Source organism: Canis aureus, chromosome 8 (assembly GCF_053574225.1).
Source record: "Canis aureus isolate CA01 chromosome 8, VMU_Caureus_v.1.0, whole genome shotgun sequence".
NCBI classification, from domain to species: domain Eukaryota; kingdom Metazoa; phylum Chordata; class Mammalia; order Carnivora; family Canidae; genus Canis; species Canis aureus.
In genome coordinates, this window is record NC_135618.1 from 64,949,439 (window position 1) to 64,964,329 (window position 14,891).

Below are 14,891 nucleotides of genomic sequence, written 5' to 3' on the forward strand. Positions count from 1 at the left end.
CGGTGTAGATGTCAGACCTGGAAAAGGCAGGTCACATCACTTCCTACAGGGGCCCCTGAGCCACACTTTGAAAATGGCTGCTCCAGTGGCAGGAGCTTTGCTGTCTCTGCAGCCGTCTTGTCGGATGCTGTGCCTTCTCTCACTGAGTGTCCCTGCTCCAGAGGTCCTCATGTTCTAGAACTGCGTATCCCCCATTCTTTCTGTAATAATCATGCCTCTTATTTTCCTGCCGGGACGTGTTGCTGACATACTGGGAACAGTATACATTGAGCTGGCTTGGAATTGGTGTCCTGCAGAGCCAGTGAGTAGGTGTGACTTGCTCTTACAGAGAGAATGGTAGGGACAGTGCTGAACGGGACGTGGCCTGGAACTCAAGACTAGGACCCAAATTCTGGCTCTAGCCAAGTATCTAGTTAATAGAGAACCAGGGGCAACTGAGGCAGGCCCCTGCTGCCTCATTGGGCCTTGTTTACCTTGTTGTAAAGGGAAACTCAGAGGTCCCAACTCTGGCAGACGGGGACAAGCAGCTGCTTACCAAAACCCAGGAGTGTGTTAGGTCCTGTACTTAGCACTGGGCCTGCAGTGTCTCAACTACTACTTGCGTTTATTTCAGGTTTCTAGAATGGCTCTGCTTTAAAACCCCAAACTGATCATGTGATCCCATTGTTGTTTCAGGCGGCTAACTTGAACTTATTCTAGAACCTGAGTTTTATGGTCACGCCATGAAAATGTTCCTACACTTGCTTACCTGTGTGTAGTTCATCTGTGAGTAAGAAGTCGTATATAGTGAGATGGTGTAGCCACGTGGAAAAACAGTCCAGCTCTTCCTCGCAGTGCTGAAGGGCCACTCTGTGAGCCAGCCACTCACCTGAGCAGCAGGAGGTTCAGGCAAGAGCTTGCACACAAGGGCTCAGGGCAGCATTATTCATAATAGCCCCGAAGCAGAAGCGACTCAAATGTCTGTCATCTAATGAGCGGCTAAGTCAAATGTGGAATATTTACAATGGAATGTTGTTTGGCCATAAAAAAGGAATGAAGTGCTGACACCTGGCATAACTCAGATGACCCATGGAAACATAATGCAGAGTGAAGGCAGCCAGATGCAAAAGACCGCACACCGTTATGATCCATTGATAGGAAATGCTGGAACAGGCGGATCTAGAGAAAGACTGGCAAGTGGTTGCCAGGGGCTGGGGGTCAGAGGAAGTGCCAGCCAGCTGGTATGGCATTTGTTTCTGGGGCAATGATGCAAACGCTTTGGAATCAAACCGTGGTGATGGTTGCACAACTCTTGAGTATACCGAAAACCCCTCAGTTCTTTAATGGGGGAATGACATCTCCGTGAAGCTGATACTGAAACTTGCCTGTGCTGACCCCTTTACCCAGCAGTACTGTAAAGCAGCAGTGGACACAGGGACCAGCAATGTTTCACGCCTGTGCCGCTGGCAGCTGGGGGCTGGTCCTGGGCAGTGAGGGGCTGGTCGTGGAGGACCTTTGGCACCCAGCAAAACCCGAGCAGTTGGTCGGCATGGGATTGTTAATTATCAGTGTATAGTACAGCCAAATAGATGCATTCTAAGAGAGAAAAATATGTTGGCTTATACCTGGAGGGCTTCAGAAAATAAATATATCTTCCAGTAATATTCCAAATCAACACAGTAGCCACCCGGTTAAGATATTCAAACCAGGCTTCGGGCGCTCCTGTAGTTTTTGTGTTGGAAGGGAGGCTGTAGCCGGAAGCAGTTAAGGGAGCTGTTGAAGCAGAATTGGGACTTGAAGCAGGTGTGGCTTGTGAGGGGCCAGCCCTGGGGCCAGCCCTGGGGGGGAGCTGTGGGGTTGGGGGGGGACGCTGTGTCCTGGGCTCCCCTTCTCCTGTTCATCTGGCAAAAGATATGGGGAGAAGATAGTCATGGTGGGACCAGCCCTCTCTCCCATTTTTGGCCTTTAAATATCACAGAGGATTTCTGTTTACATCCGTTTATCTTGGCACTGTGGAATCCAATCGAGTGTTTAGAAACCTCGGAGGCCGCAGTGGTTTCGCTTGCCAAGATCCTGCTCCTCTCCTGGGCTGTGGCGGGGCGGAGCCTCGGGTTTACTAACTGCCACCACCCCTGCTCTCACCACCTCTGCTCTAATCCCTGGGACGCTCCCTCCCACCCCTCCCATGACTGAGGAGGGGAGGAGGGCCCATCTCTGCAAGGGGTGGGGTAGAGGGGGCTGGCACCCCCGCGGCTGTCGCTGCCCGTCCTTCTGACGACACAGTGGGAGGGGAGGACACCTCTTCTCCTAGTTTGGTCCTCCCTCGTCCTGCTCCTGCTATTGGCCAGCTCCCCGCGTTGCCTGGGGGCCCCGGTGTGGGTTGCTTTTCTCCCAGGCCCCAGTTTCTCCAGCGCCCTGCCCCGGGTCTCTGTCCGCTCCAGGGTTTTCTGAGCCACTGGAGTCCCTGTAGGAACATTCTCTCCAACCAACAGCCCCCGCCTCACCCTCCGACCCTGCCCGCCTTCCTTTCTGTTTGACCTTTTTTTTTTTTTTTTTTTTTTTGCTTCCCCAGCGCTGTGGGCCAGGGGGTGTGGCCGCCTGTGGTTGGGTTTGTTTTGTTTTTGGGCGTTTGTTTGTGTTTTTTTTTTTTTCACTGATGTACTCCACCCAGAAAATGAATGAATGCTCTTTGAAATAAATTCTGCTGTCTTCAGCAGCATTTTGCTGACTTTTTTTTTTTTTTTTTTTGCAAAGAAGTGTTTTTAGGAAGAAGAAATCGATTAACCGTTTTCTGGGTTTTACAAAACAAGAGACCAACCTATAAAGAGTCCTCAGAGCTAAGAGTTTTAAAGCCAGAGCTGAAATGAAGCGGGAGGAAAGAGGAGCTGGTTGTCACTAAGAGCCAGACTTTACAAGCTGCTTCTTTAAGAAGCTTTTCCTTGATTTTTTTTTTCAGGGTAGAGATCAAAAACCAGAGTAATTTGTGCTGGAAAGTCTGGCAAAGTCTAGGCCACTGCCTTCAAAATGAAACCACCCCTAACCGTCATCTTCAGGTGCAGTTCCACCTCATTGGTGGTTGGAGCTCGGCTGCCCGCCCTTCCCTGTCATCTGTCCCGTCCCAGGAGAAGTGCTTGTGTCCCTCCGCAGACGGGCCCTTGCATAGGGTGGCGGGTCCTTCCATGGAGTGACGTATCTTTCCTTGGGGTGATGTTTCCTGCGTCACCGCTCCAAGCTCGGCCTCCAGACACTTCCTGTCGTGCCAGCCGAGGCCCTCGCCTGGTGGTCTTGGAGCACGTCATCCGTGGCTCACCTGGGGGCCACTTCCTGGCACCTGTACCTGTGGACTCCCACCCTGCCCCCCTGCCCTGGGCCCTTTCCCTGCCCAAGAGGTCCAGGGAAATAAAAATTGGCTTATCCACACAGAAAGGCCAGCCCTCCATGTTCTTTGTATTTTCCCTTCTGCCAAAATCCATGCCACGGTGTGTTTTGGCTCTAGAATGTGGAGAGAAAGTTCTTATCTTTATGGAGGTGGCCGTGTCCCGGTTCATGGACACATCTTACGGGCCCTTTGAAGGTTCATGCTTTAAGTGTTCTTGGCCGAGCCTTCTGGGTGTCGCCCGGCCTGTGGGCACATGACCCAGTGACGGAGGGCCCTTCCCAGGCCTCACACTCTGTGCGGTAGGAAGTAGGAATAACCTGGAGAACAGGAGCTGAGTGGGCGCGGGGGCTGCGTGCCCCCTAAGGTCTGCACCAGGCGGGCTGCTCCTCGGCATGCACACACCTTGTGATGTCTGGGCTGATGACTTGCCGACTGTTGTGTGCGGGGCAGGATGCATTTCAGAAATGACCTGTGCTTTTGAGCTTCACAGGATTTCGCAGCATCGCATTATTCTTAAGCATCCCTAAAGAGAGGTCTCAGAAGCTGCCCTCTGGGGACCTTCTTTCCCTGTTCTCCTATTTTTTTCAGACTACAGAAAGACTGTATGCAGTATACAGAACTCAGACATTTCAGAAAATGAAGCTCCCCCCACTGTGCCATTCCCAGGACAGGTGCACGGGGCACGTCTCTAAATGCTCCCAATGGCTCACTTGGAGATCAGATGCTGGCCAGCAGATTGCGCATAACGGTTGAGTGTGGTTCTAGCTGGTGGCACCAATGCTGATTGTGTTGAAGCTTTTACAAAGTTGGGTTTTTATCAAAGGGATAAAAGAACCAAAGGGTACAAGAACCAAAATGTCCACCACGGTGGCACCACGGGGACAGTCCCTGCCCGCCTCAGTGCTCTGCCAGTGTTTGCTCGTCTCTGCATGGCCCACTATGCGATTCTCTGGGCCTCTCGGTGTGTCTTGTGTCGACTTCCTAGGTGGAAATTAGGGGTTTTGTTTTCCGTCCCCACCCTGGCACCTCAGGACTGTTGGGTCAGTGAGTGTTGGCGATTTCTTAGCCTGTCTGTGCCAGCTGCAGTGCCTACTTTTCCTTGCTCCTGCTCCGGCTGTCCCCGCCTGGGGGGTCTTTGGGCCTGTCTGCTGTGTTTGGTTCATGCTCGGTGTCCCTGTGACTGGCACATCCACCCTCTGCCCCCATCAGTGTCCCACGCTCCCAGCTCCGTCTGTCATGCCGACCTGTTGGGAAGACCCTCCTTGGATGCCCAGTCTCCTTCTACCTGGACCAGCCTGGGGCACCTCCGACCCTGGGATCGGCTTCCCGGTAATTCTGGGAGCTCCTTCTGCTCAGTCTGTCTTTCCATTTCCCTGATCTCCTCAGTTTTTATCAGGGAACATCCTCTAGCTGCTTCCTAGGAAAGAATTCAAGACAGGTAAATTAAAAAAAAAAAAAAATCTTCCATGCCAGAAAATCATCATTCTCCTCCATTCACACTCTCTCCTCTGTGGACACATTTTTTTCCTGACAACTTACAATCACTGTCTATCTTTGAGTGTTGTCGTTAGAGAGGTTAGTACTCCTCTGGCTCAGACCCTCTCAGACCCGCTGTTTGCAGTGTCCATGCATTTGGGGCGCCGGGAGATGACCCTCTTGTTTCCGTGGAGCTTCCCCCCTGCTCATACCCCTCACTGCCCTCCCTTCCGTTCCTGGTGGCTTCCTGGGCCTTTTGGGGGCTTTCTGGCTATACTTACTGAACTTGCCTTTCTCCTCTTTTTAAAATTCTAAGGACGTTTCCCTGTCTTCTGCAAGTGCATTAGCAGCCTTCTCACCAGCTAGTCACCATGGTCTGTGCCATTCTGGGGTTGAGGCCACACTCTGTTTCGCTCTTTTCACCCCCTGCTGCCCCCTGCTTGCCTGTGTGGGCACCACCAGGTCCCCCCTACCCCACATGCCACAACCCCAGGGCACCTAGGACCGGCAGGCACCTGAGTGGGTGTTGAGGGCCCTGCAGGGCTTGGGGGCACCCTGGACAGGTGGCAGCAGACACCATGGGAAAGGCTCACTGTGGGCACCAGGGACAGACTTCATCAGCTGCCCTGTTATGCATGGGCATAGAAAAAATGCATGCATTTTCCTCAGCTTAAATTCTTACCATCATAGTTAGACCTGGAAACACCTTTTCCCATCAGGCTGTTCATTCTTTTCCAATATTTGTAAACATATGATGCAATGTCATTGCCAGGTATGACTTGCGTGGTTACAGGGGTCCGTCCTTGGGTTTGCCCTGGTGCCACAGCAGCCCCAATCCAGAGCAGCTGCTGGCAGGACAGGCCAGCCCAAGCAGCCACCACCCAAAACCATAAACCTTTCTCACCTGAAACAAAAGCATGACTTAGGAGCTATTTTCCCACCAAAGGTAGAATCAGCGACCAATGGTCTAAAGTGCGCGTTCAGTTTCATTTCCACCTTTAATCTTGAACCAGGAAGAACAGGCATTTGTTTTGTGTGACATCTGGTAGGTCGCGGCTGCTCGGCCTCTACTGCTTTACTGTGTGCCTACATTGAGACTTCCCACACACCTGGGCAGTGGGGGACCCCCCACACCCACAAAGCGAGCAGTACTTTGCTCAAGCCTGGCGTCCCAGGAGGTCCCTACCATGTCCTCTCTCTCCTATTCCCTTCAGAGTTACACATGTGTGTTTGTACTTTAAGAATTATTTCCAGGGTGCCTTGTGGCTCAGTCAGTAGGGCAGGCAACTCTTGATCTCAGGGTTGTGAGTTCAAGCCCCATGATGGGCATGAAGCCTACTCCAAAAAAAAACCAAACTCCCCCCCCCCCCCCCAGCTTTTGCTAGAAGTGAGGGAGATTTTCAGTGGGGCAGGATACAACTCTGGATGGGACACTGAGCATCCTGGTGGGCTTCCCTAGTGTGTGAGAGCCTTGCTGTAAGCCCCCGGGCCGCCATCTGACACTCACCCTCTGAGGCCCATCTGGGAGCCCAGCTCACCTGGCATCTTGCTGTCGTCCTTCTCTTCAGATGGCAGCATGATGCCAGGGCAGCTGGGTACCAGGCACAGCCCTCTCCGTGGAGGCCAGACTGTGGCGACAGCTGAGTGGGGTTCAGGGAGGAGCTAGCTGCTCTGAGGCCAGAAAGGCTGTGCACAGACACACGTTCTCCTGGGACAGGCCTGCTGGGCAGCTCTGGGGTCACAGCCGGGACCTGCCCAACCGTGCTCTGTCAGAGGGGCGATGGATGTGTTCAGGAACAAAGCAGGGTTGACAGGGCTGCCTTTGCCCGGTGCATCCAGCACTTCTGCATCGTTTGGCAGAACACAGTGCAGAGAACCTTCAGGAAAAGCCCCTCACATCAGGGTTGTGTGACCATCTAACCACAGCTTCATGCTGTGTATGGTGGCATTTATTTCCCAAATGGCTGCATTTGAGAAGCCTGCTTCTGAGCGTGTGAATGTGTTACTAGAGAGAGATTTTCTGTCCCCCTCCCACCCTGACATTACAAGCTTGGGTTTTATATATTTGGTTCTGAATTAAGTTAAGAAAAGCTGCTTTTATTACTGTTTCCTGCCTTTACTAAGCAAGCCTACTTGTGTTGTGGGAGTCTGTTCTCACACACCTATCTCTGCTGTGTCTGGGGGAACCCAGCAGAGAAGAAGACTTATCAGATAAGAGTCCTTGCAATCCGGGATGTCTGAGGGGCTCAGTTGGTGATGCGTTCTACTCCTGACCTCTGCTCAGGCCTTGATCCCCCTGCGCTGGGGCTGTGTGGTGTGCGCAGGTTCCTCACCACAAAGGAATAATGGCCAGAGTCAGCTGAGGTCCCTTTGTCCTGTCCTTCCTAGTACCTGTTGCATGAGGGAGACAGCCTCTGAGCTGTGATTGCTGACTGGGCCTGGGGGAGGAGGAAGGTTCTGGGGTGGGGGTGGGGTGCGTTTCCAGGAAGGAGCTGGGCAGCTGGGTCAGTGAGCATCGGAGTTGGAGTTTTGGGGATTGGGGAGGTATCTTGTCATTTGGGCAGAAGGGAAAGGATGTTTAGGCAGGGGAAATGGGACAGAGGGGAGGACGCAGGAGCACATAGGGCATGCTCTAAAACCTGGGGCCTCTGGATGGTTCCTGTAGGGTTCTGGCCTTGGAGGAGCTCTCCTGAAGGCAGGGGCCTGAGTTCTCTGTGACTTGAAGGAGGTGGAGTACGGGCACACTGGCCTTGTCCCTGCTCCTAGGACAGTAGGGGCCAGGGCACCCAGGGTCCTGCATGAGGCTGGCGAATGGGGCTCTGGTCAGCACCTAGCAGGGGCACCTCTTACCTGGGCTTGTTACCCACTTTTAGTGTTTGCATTGATTTCCTGTGAATATTATGTAACAGAATTAGTTTTCAGAATCAGAATTTCGTTGTAATTTGATAACCAAAGTCCACCTTGTTAACGAGAGGCATTGTGCCAATGCCTGTCGCTGGTGAGCTGGGCCAGGTGAGCTCCCGCAGGAAGCAGGCCAGGGTTCCTGCAGGCCTGGCACCAGCAGTGTGTGCTCAGAACCCGCTGGAACTGGGAGTGGCCTTGAGCCATGAGTGTGTCCAGCCCATGTATTTGGCTGCAGTTTCTCACTTTGGATTGGTACTGCAGCCCAGGAGAGAGAGCCAGCATCAGTAGAGGCTGGAGCAGTAGCTGTGGCACCAAGAAACTGGGGGCGGTCCGGCCCAGAGGTCCTCACACCCTCTCTCAAGTCTTCATCTCCCCAACCTTTGCCCACAGCGCCCTCGTGTGGACAGTGAGCATGCGACAGCAGCAGCAGGGCATGGTCAGCCCTGCCTACTGCTGGCTGTGTGCAGAGGGAGTGGGGACCCGAGTAGGGGGCCTGCTGAGTGGCTGCCATGTAAACCTGCCTCTCAGGGCCCACGGTTCCCCACCGCAAGCAGAAACTGCTGCTAGAATACCCCACATCGCACCTGCCATGCGTGGACGCAGACTGTTTTCTGGTTGCACTTGGTCCGTCCTTTATCAAAGGCCAGGTGCAGTGTCATGACAACACAGGAAAGAAAGGGGTCGAATTTCTCTGTCTCCCTGCATCACCCAGCCGGGTCCTGAAATCCTGTGACGTCAAGTCCTCCTCCTTTTCAGGATCATGTACTTAGGACCTGTTGTTTCTCTCTGCAGTGTTCCCAACTCCTGCCCGGCCAGTCCACGTGGAGCCGGGTCATCCGGTTACCGCTTTGTTCAGAATGTGACCTCAGACCTGCAGCTGGCAGCAGAGTTTGCAGCAAAGGCCGCCTCAGAGCAGCAGGCAGACACGTCTGGAGGGGACAGCCCTAAGGTCTCAGGCCTCACGGCGCATGGCCATGTGGTGACTGGGCATGGGGCACAGAGCAGCCACACACACGGCTGTGTGTGGCTGCTCCAGTGAGGGTGGCGGGCTTCTGGGGTGCCAGCCTGAAAATGAGCTGCACTCGGAGGCAGAACACTGGCTCTGCCTGCCCATCCCCCCCACCCCGAGAGCAAGCATTTGCTCAATTACCAACATCACACTTAGGCCCCACGCACACTGTTCTTTCCCACTCTGCACCTCATTAGCATTCTATCCTCGTCCCATCTGTTGGTGACAGGACAGTTTCAGGGTTTTAATTAGTCTTTGAGAAGAATGACAAGGTTTTCCTTACAACTTTGTATTTCAGCTCATTCTCTTGTGATACCTGTTTTTAAACCAATCTGTAGAGGGAGAAATTTCAGAATTAAAGTATGATGAGAATTTGATTTTTCCTTGCATGGGGCAGGAATGGCTGTCCCTAGTTTTGTGCATGCACATCAGGGAAGTGGGTGGTGGTCCAGGGACCAGGTTAGGTGGGCACGCCCTTCCAGTCTGTCCCAATTGGTAGCAGGACACGCGGGGTAGAGGTGAGGGTGGTGGCTTGGAAGTCCTTCTGGAGCTAACGGCATGCCGCCTTTCTTCTCAGGACGAGTCGAAGCCACCGTACTCCTACGCTCAGCTGATCGTGCAGGCCATCTCGTCCGCGCAGGACAGGCAGCTAACACTAAGCGGGATCTACGCCCACATCACCAAGCATTACCCTTACTACCGGACAGCTGACAAAGGCTGGCAGGTGAGGCCTTGGGCCCAAGAAGCCAGATGAGTCCATAGTCTTGGAACAAGGGAGTCAACAGGCTGTGGTTTTCTGTGAGACGAACAGAAAGTGATAGAGGGTGTCTCTGTTGATGGCCCGTGGTGCATGTAAAATGAGCAATGGCCCCCTGAGTCCACATAGACTTCTCTCCCTCTGATGTGGAGAGGGATGTATGTATGTACCTCACGCTCACCCCACCTTACAGTGCTGCACTATGTTGGAAATGGACTGTACACACGTGCTCCAGCAGCAGCCCACATGTCCCATCATGCCATGGGCCATGCAAGACATAACTAAGCTGTGTCACACTTGTTTGGGACCATTTTCCTCAAAGTTGCTCCTTCCCACTGGCCAGTTGACTTAGTGTAGGCTTCGAACCAGTACGCTCCTGGACTCCAGCTTGTCCTTCTATTGCACTTTGTCTACAAGGAACGCTGTGTTGAATTTTACAAGGAAACACGACCACTGTGCCTTTGCACTGCCCAGTAGAATACGAGCACCTAGCGGCCCCGTGGAGTGCTCTCGCTGGCATGAATGCCACCTGCCCCATCACCTCTAGTCTTGTGGCTGGGGTTCAGATTTGGGGCTGGTTTTCTGACTTACTAATTGGTGAGTATCTCTGCTTGCCCACAGAATTCGATCCGACACAACCTCTCCTTGAACCGTTACTTTATTAAAGTCCCTCGTTCCCAGGAGGAGCCTGGGAAGGGGTCTTTTTGGCGAATAGACCCTGCCTCAGAAGCTAAGCTCGTGGAACAGGCATTCCGAAAACGGAGGCAGAGGGGTGTCTCCTGCTTCCGCACCCCCTTTGGGCCTCTGTCGTCCAGGTAAGCCCCTGCTCTGCTCCTTGGGCAGAGTCTGTCTTCTCCCACTGTCCACATTCACAGGAGCAGTTTTGTGTTTTCCATCGAGACCACCTCAGGACCAAAGAACTTTATGATGGTACAGTTAGTACACTCACCACTGGCTGCTTCTCTGACATGTCAGTTCTCAGAAGCTGAAACGTAGGTGATGGTGGGAACAGTACCTAAACCAAAGGGGGTTAGAAGGGGACTGCAGCTCCCAGGGTTCCGTGGAAGCAAGCTCACTAGCAGGAGGGCTGGAGGGACCCAGTAAACCGCCACCCTGGCCCTGGTGAAATGCTGCACCCTGAGGGACACACAGAACAGGGCTTGTTGAGCTCACACAGGCTTTGTCATTGATGGAGCTGATGTTGGGATGTGGCCTCTGTCGGCCCTCTGGTCAGGGCCTCTCCTGCTCCATGCACTTGTAGTCAGCACGGTCTGTCAGGCTAAGCTGCCCATGGAGGGCCCAGAGGTCTTCCCGAGGTCACCAGTCCAGGGAAGGCATGGGTGAAGAATAGAGGACAGATGCTCTCTGAAATTCTTCCCCTGGAAGGAAATCTTGGAACCTGGTGCTTTGCACTTCGTTGTTTGTCAGACGTGATTCCACGAAAGACTGCTCAGATGTCCAGAAATGTCTGATACAGGGTCTGTCATGATTCTCAGTTCTGTAACCAAACTAAAAATTGGAGCAAAGGTGATGGTTGTACAGGTAAGGTAGGAACTCAGAACGTTCCAGCTGAGCTCAGATTTTCCAAAAGGCCCATTGCTTAAAAAGGAATTTGAGAGAGATTTTGTTAGAGGAACTGTGAGTTTGCTAGTGCTGCAGTAGCAGAGGACCACAGACTTGGTGGCCTGAATGCCCAGTACCCTTCTCTCACGCTTCTGCAGCCAAAGTTGGCAGCAGGGTGCGTTCCTCGGAGGCATGAGGGCATCTACTCCAGGCCTCTCCCAGCCTCTGCAGCTTTGCTAGTGATCTCCAGCACCCCTGGTCTTATGCAGGCATCACCCTGACCCCTGCCTGCATCCTCCCCTGCCATCTCCCCAGGCTCGTTTTTGTCTAGATTGCCCCTTTGAGGATGCCAGTCACTAGGTTAGGGACCATCCTATTGACTTCATATGACTCAGTTAGTAAAGACCCTAACTCCAAGCAAGATACCTTGGGAAGCATTGGTGGTTTCTGGGTACACAGTTCAACCCCTTAACAGTGACTGGCACTACTTTTCACTTGTAGACCAGCCTATTGTCCAGCTGGGGGCATAGTTAATGGAACTGGCTTTGTGCGCCCAGTAATGCCCGGGGAACCCTGATAAGGGGTGTCTCTGGAGGATGACAAGGTGGGCCTGACTTCACGGTCACTTGAGAATTAGGGACACGATTTGATGAACCTGCATAGTGGCAGGCAGGAAAACCTTGGGCCAGAAGGAAGGCCCAGCAGGGTGTGGGTGTGAGCTGTGTATTAAGGAGAGGGAGAGACTCTCCTGGCTGCAGAACCTAGATTTTTTAGGAGAGAGGCAGGGGGTGTGTTTGTGTTGGGTGGGAGGCAGGTAGGACGTAGGGTAGATTTGGTACAGAGTTAAAGAGGGCCTGCCAGGAATTTGGGCTCCTGCGGTCAGAAGGAAAGCCATCACAGGCTTGGGGGCTGGGACGGACCCAAGCATGACCAGTTTGAGTGTGGGCATAAGCACACAGACTGCAGGTCTGGGTGGGAGGCAGATGAGCCAGCCAAGAGGTGGGAGAAGCAGTAGGAAGGCTTGGGTGGCAGGGGGTGGGGGTGGGCAGCCAGGTCTGTGCCCGAGGAGACCAGGGTGCCCTCAAGCACCCCTGTGTCTGGGGAGGCAGGCAGCACCATTCACCGGGGGTGTTCATGGTGCTGATAAATGCAGAGTGTGAGGACTGCTCTCTCCAGGCAGCCCCGGCGTCCCACCTCTGCGGATTTGTGTTGACCCCAGGGTTCTGTTCAAGGGACTGTGAGTCCCCTGCTGTGCATCCGGTTGCAGGCCTGCCTTCACTGCATGAGCTGGATGACAGTGCTCTGGTTGAGAACCTAGGCAGACAGTGACAGTGGGAGATGAAGAGCTGTGTGCCCAAAGCCTATGTTTTTAATGTAACACCGAGCCCATTTTGTGGAAGACTGGCTGGTCCCCTTCAGGAAGTAAATGCTTGGGGTTGTGGCTTTTGCTGGGAAACCACAAATAATGCAGTGTCCTCCCACTTACTGGGGCTTTCAGTGCCTGGCTGCTGTTCTGTTTATCGGGTAGCTCATTGTCACCATGGAACATTACGCTAGTGTTGGAAATGCCTCGTGAGGACAGAAGCATCAGGAAAGGCTGACAGAGGCGCCATGTAAGATGGATGTTACAATGTTTATGTTTTGTTCGACACTTTAGTTTCTTACCTCCTTTACTTACTTGGATGGTCCTTTCTCTTCTTTTTTTCTCAGGAGTGCTCCAGCTTCACCCACTCACCCTGGGCTAATGTCCCCTCGTTCTAGTGGCCTGCAGACCCCAGAGTGCCTGTCTCGAGAGGGCTCACCCATTCCACACGACCCTGACTTTGGGTCAAAGTTAGCTTCCGTTCCAGAGTATCGGTATTCCCAAAGTGCACCTGGTAAGAATGGTCTTGTCCCTTTATCCGGTGTGGCAAGATGGAGCCTCGGGAGTCCACAGGCCTCAGTGGTCATGCTCCTTCTTCACACAGGCTCTCCGGTCAGTGCCCAACCAGTGATCATGGCTGTGCCTCCTCGACCACCCAGCTTGGTGGCGAAGCCCGTGGCCTACATGCCAGCGTCCATAGTGACAGCACAGCAGCCAGCAGGCCACGCCATCCACGTCGTGCAGCAGGCTCCCCCTGTCACCATGCTCAGGGTGGTCACCACCTCCGCCAACTCTGCCAATGGGTACATCCTCGCCAGCCAGGCCTCATCAGGGGCTGCCCATGAAGCGGCGGGCACAGCTGTGCTGGACCTGGGCAGTGAGGCCAGAGGTAACATGCTCATGCGTGCACTGGGCTGGGATGGGTAAGGCCGTCCTTGGTCTCTGGAACCTAGCCCTGCAGCCTGGGCCATGGGGCTACAGAGCCCGTGCTGGGGCCACGGACTATCTCTGGGGACCAGTAGTTCTCAGACTACTGCCTCTCTTCCCTGCTACTTGCTTTTTGGGGCATATGTCCTTTTAAATCCATGCCAATTGCCCTCTGACACGCACCTTCCTTGGGTGGTGGCACCTGCAGGTACGCACAGCCCTCGAGGTAACAGCACTGGGTAGTGGACTTATCGTTGCAGTCCAGAGAGTGATTGCTCTGGAGCCCCCAGTGGAAGTCCTAAGAAATCATGTAAAAAAATAAAAAGTAGCCACAGATTCCTACGTTGGGCATCTTAAGCCCAAGGGGTCACAGGGTCAGTACTGAAAATGCAGCCAGAATGGCAAAAGCCAAGCGGAAGCCCTTGAGCTGAACACAGTCTCCTGGGCTTGTGGGCCTCCATCCACTGACCCCATTACAGCAGCCCGTTAACGTCACAACAATGAAGGATTTCAGAGAAAGACTGTGGTTCCAAGCACAAATCTTTTCTTTCCTGAATAACGTTTTCTTTCTCTGATTAACTTTGGGTTGGTTAAAGTTCAAGGTATTTAAATGTTTCTCTTTAGCCCTACTGATTGCCTTTTGTTTCAAATATATTTCTTTAGTGGGATTTTTCTTTTGAGAGCAGTGTTTTTTCTTTGGCGTCAATGCTTGAGAACCTTTCCGCCATAAGCCGACTTCCGGGCCACGTCAGGCGGACGGGGTTCTGATATACTTCTCCCCGTAGGCCTGGAAGAGAAGCCCACCATCGCGTTCGCCACCATCCCTGCCGCCAGCCGCGTCATCCAGACCGTGGCCAGCCAGATGGCCCCAGGGGTCCCTGGACATACGGTCACCATTCTGCAGCCGGCCACACCAGTGACCATTGGGCAGCACCACCTCCCTGTCCGGGCCGTCACTCAAAACGGGAAGCATGCGGTCCCCACGAACAGTTTAGCTGGCAGCACTTACGGTGAGGCCCTGCCCATGCCCGCTCAGCTCATCCCCGCCATTCTGCCCGTGGTGCCTGCAGCACAAGAACACATGTCCCCTCTATCTGTGACCCCCCTACACCCCCGCTGCGGTGGGTCTGTTGAGCATCTGCACCACATGAGCACTGTGCTCAGGCCAAGGCACAAGCCCTGCAGCAGAGGCAGATCCCATGTCCCAGAGCTCACACCCTGCTGGGTCAGATGAGAGGTCAGAGGTGGGCAGGGGTGCAGCTGCAGGAAGGGTGGCAGGGGGCATTCAGTTTGCATAAGATAGTTCAGAGCAGGCTGCCTGGGTTAAACCTGCTAGAGGTAAGGGTGAGAGCCACCCCCCACCCACCCCCAGCTGCAGGGATGCAAATGCAGCAGCAGCAGGGGGAGGCCCCTCAGGCGGTAGCAGGGTCAGAGCAGGGAGGGTGTGGTACAAGAGGCAGGGCTGCAGTGGGAGCCTGAGGGGGGTGGGCATGGCATGCTGGGAGCCAGGGTCCTGTGTAGTTTACGTGGCCCT

The 14,891-nt window shown here is 53.8% G+C and overlaps 1 protein-coding gene across 1 annotated transcript in view; it reads left to right on the top strand.

The window, feature by feature from the left end:
• FOXK1 (forkhead box K1) overlaps positions 1-14,891 on the top strand; it is a 68,151-nt gene that overhangs the window by 45,824 nt on the left and 7,436 nt on the right. Inside the window, exons 3-8 of the mRNA XM_077907659.1 lie at positions 8,531-8,687; positions 9,325-9,471; positions 10,126-10,319; positions 12,778-12,944; positions 13,035-13,319; positions 14,143-14,367. Of these exons, the coding sequence (XP_077763785.1) occupies positions 8,531-8,687; positions 9,325-9,471; positions 10,126-10,319; positions 12,778-12,944; positions 13,035-13,319; positions 14,143-14,367 (1,175 nt within the window). The remainder of the gene's footprint in view (positions 1-8,530; positions 8,688-9,324; positions 9,472-10,125; positions 10,320-12,777; positions 12,945-13,034; positions 13,320-14,142; positions 14,368-14,891) is intronic.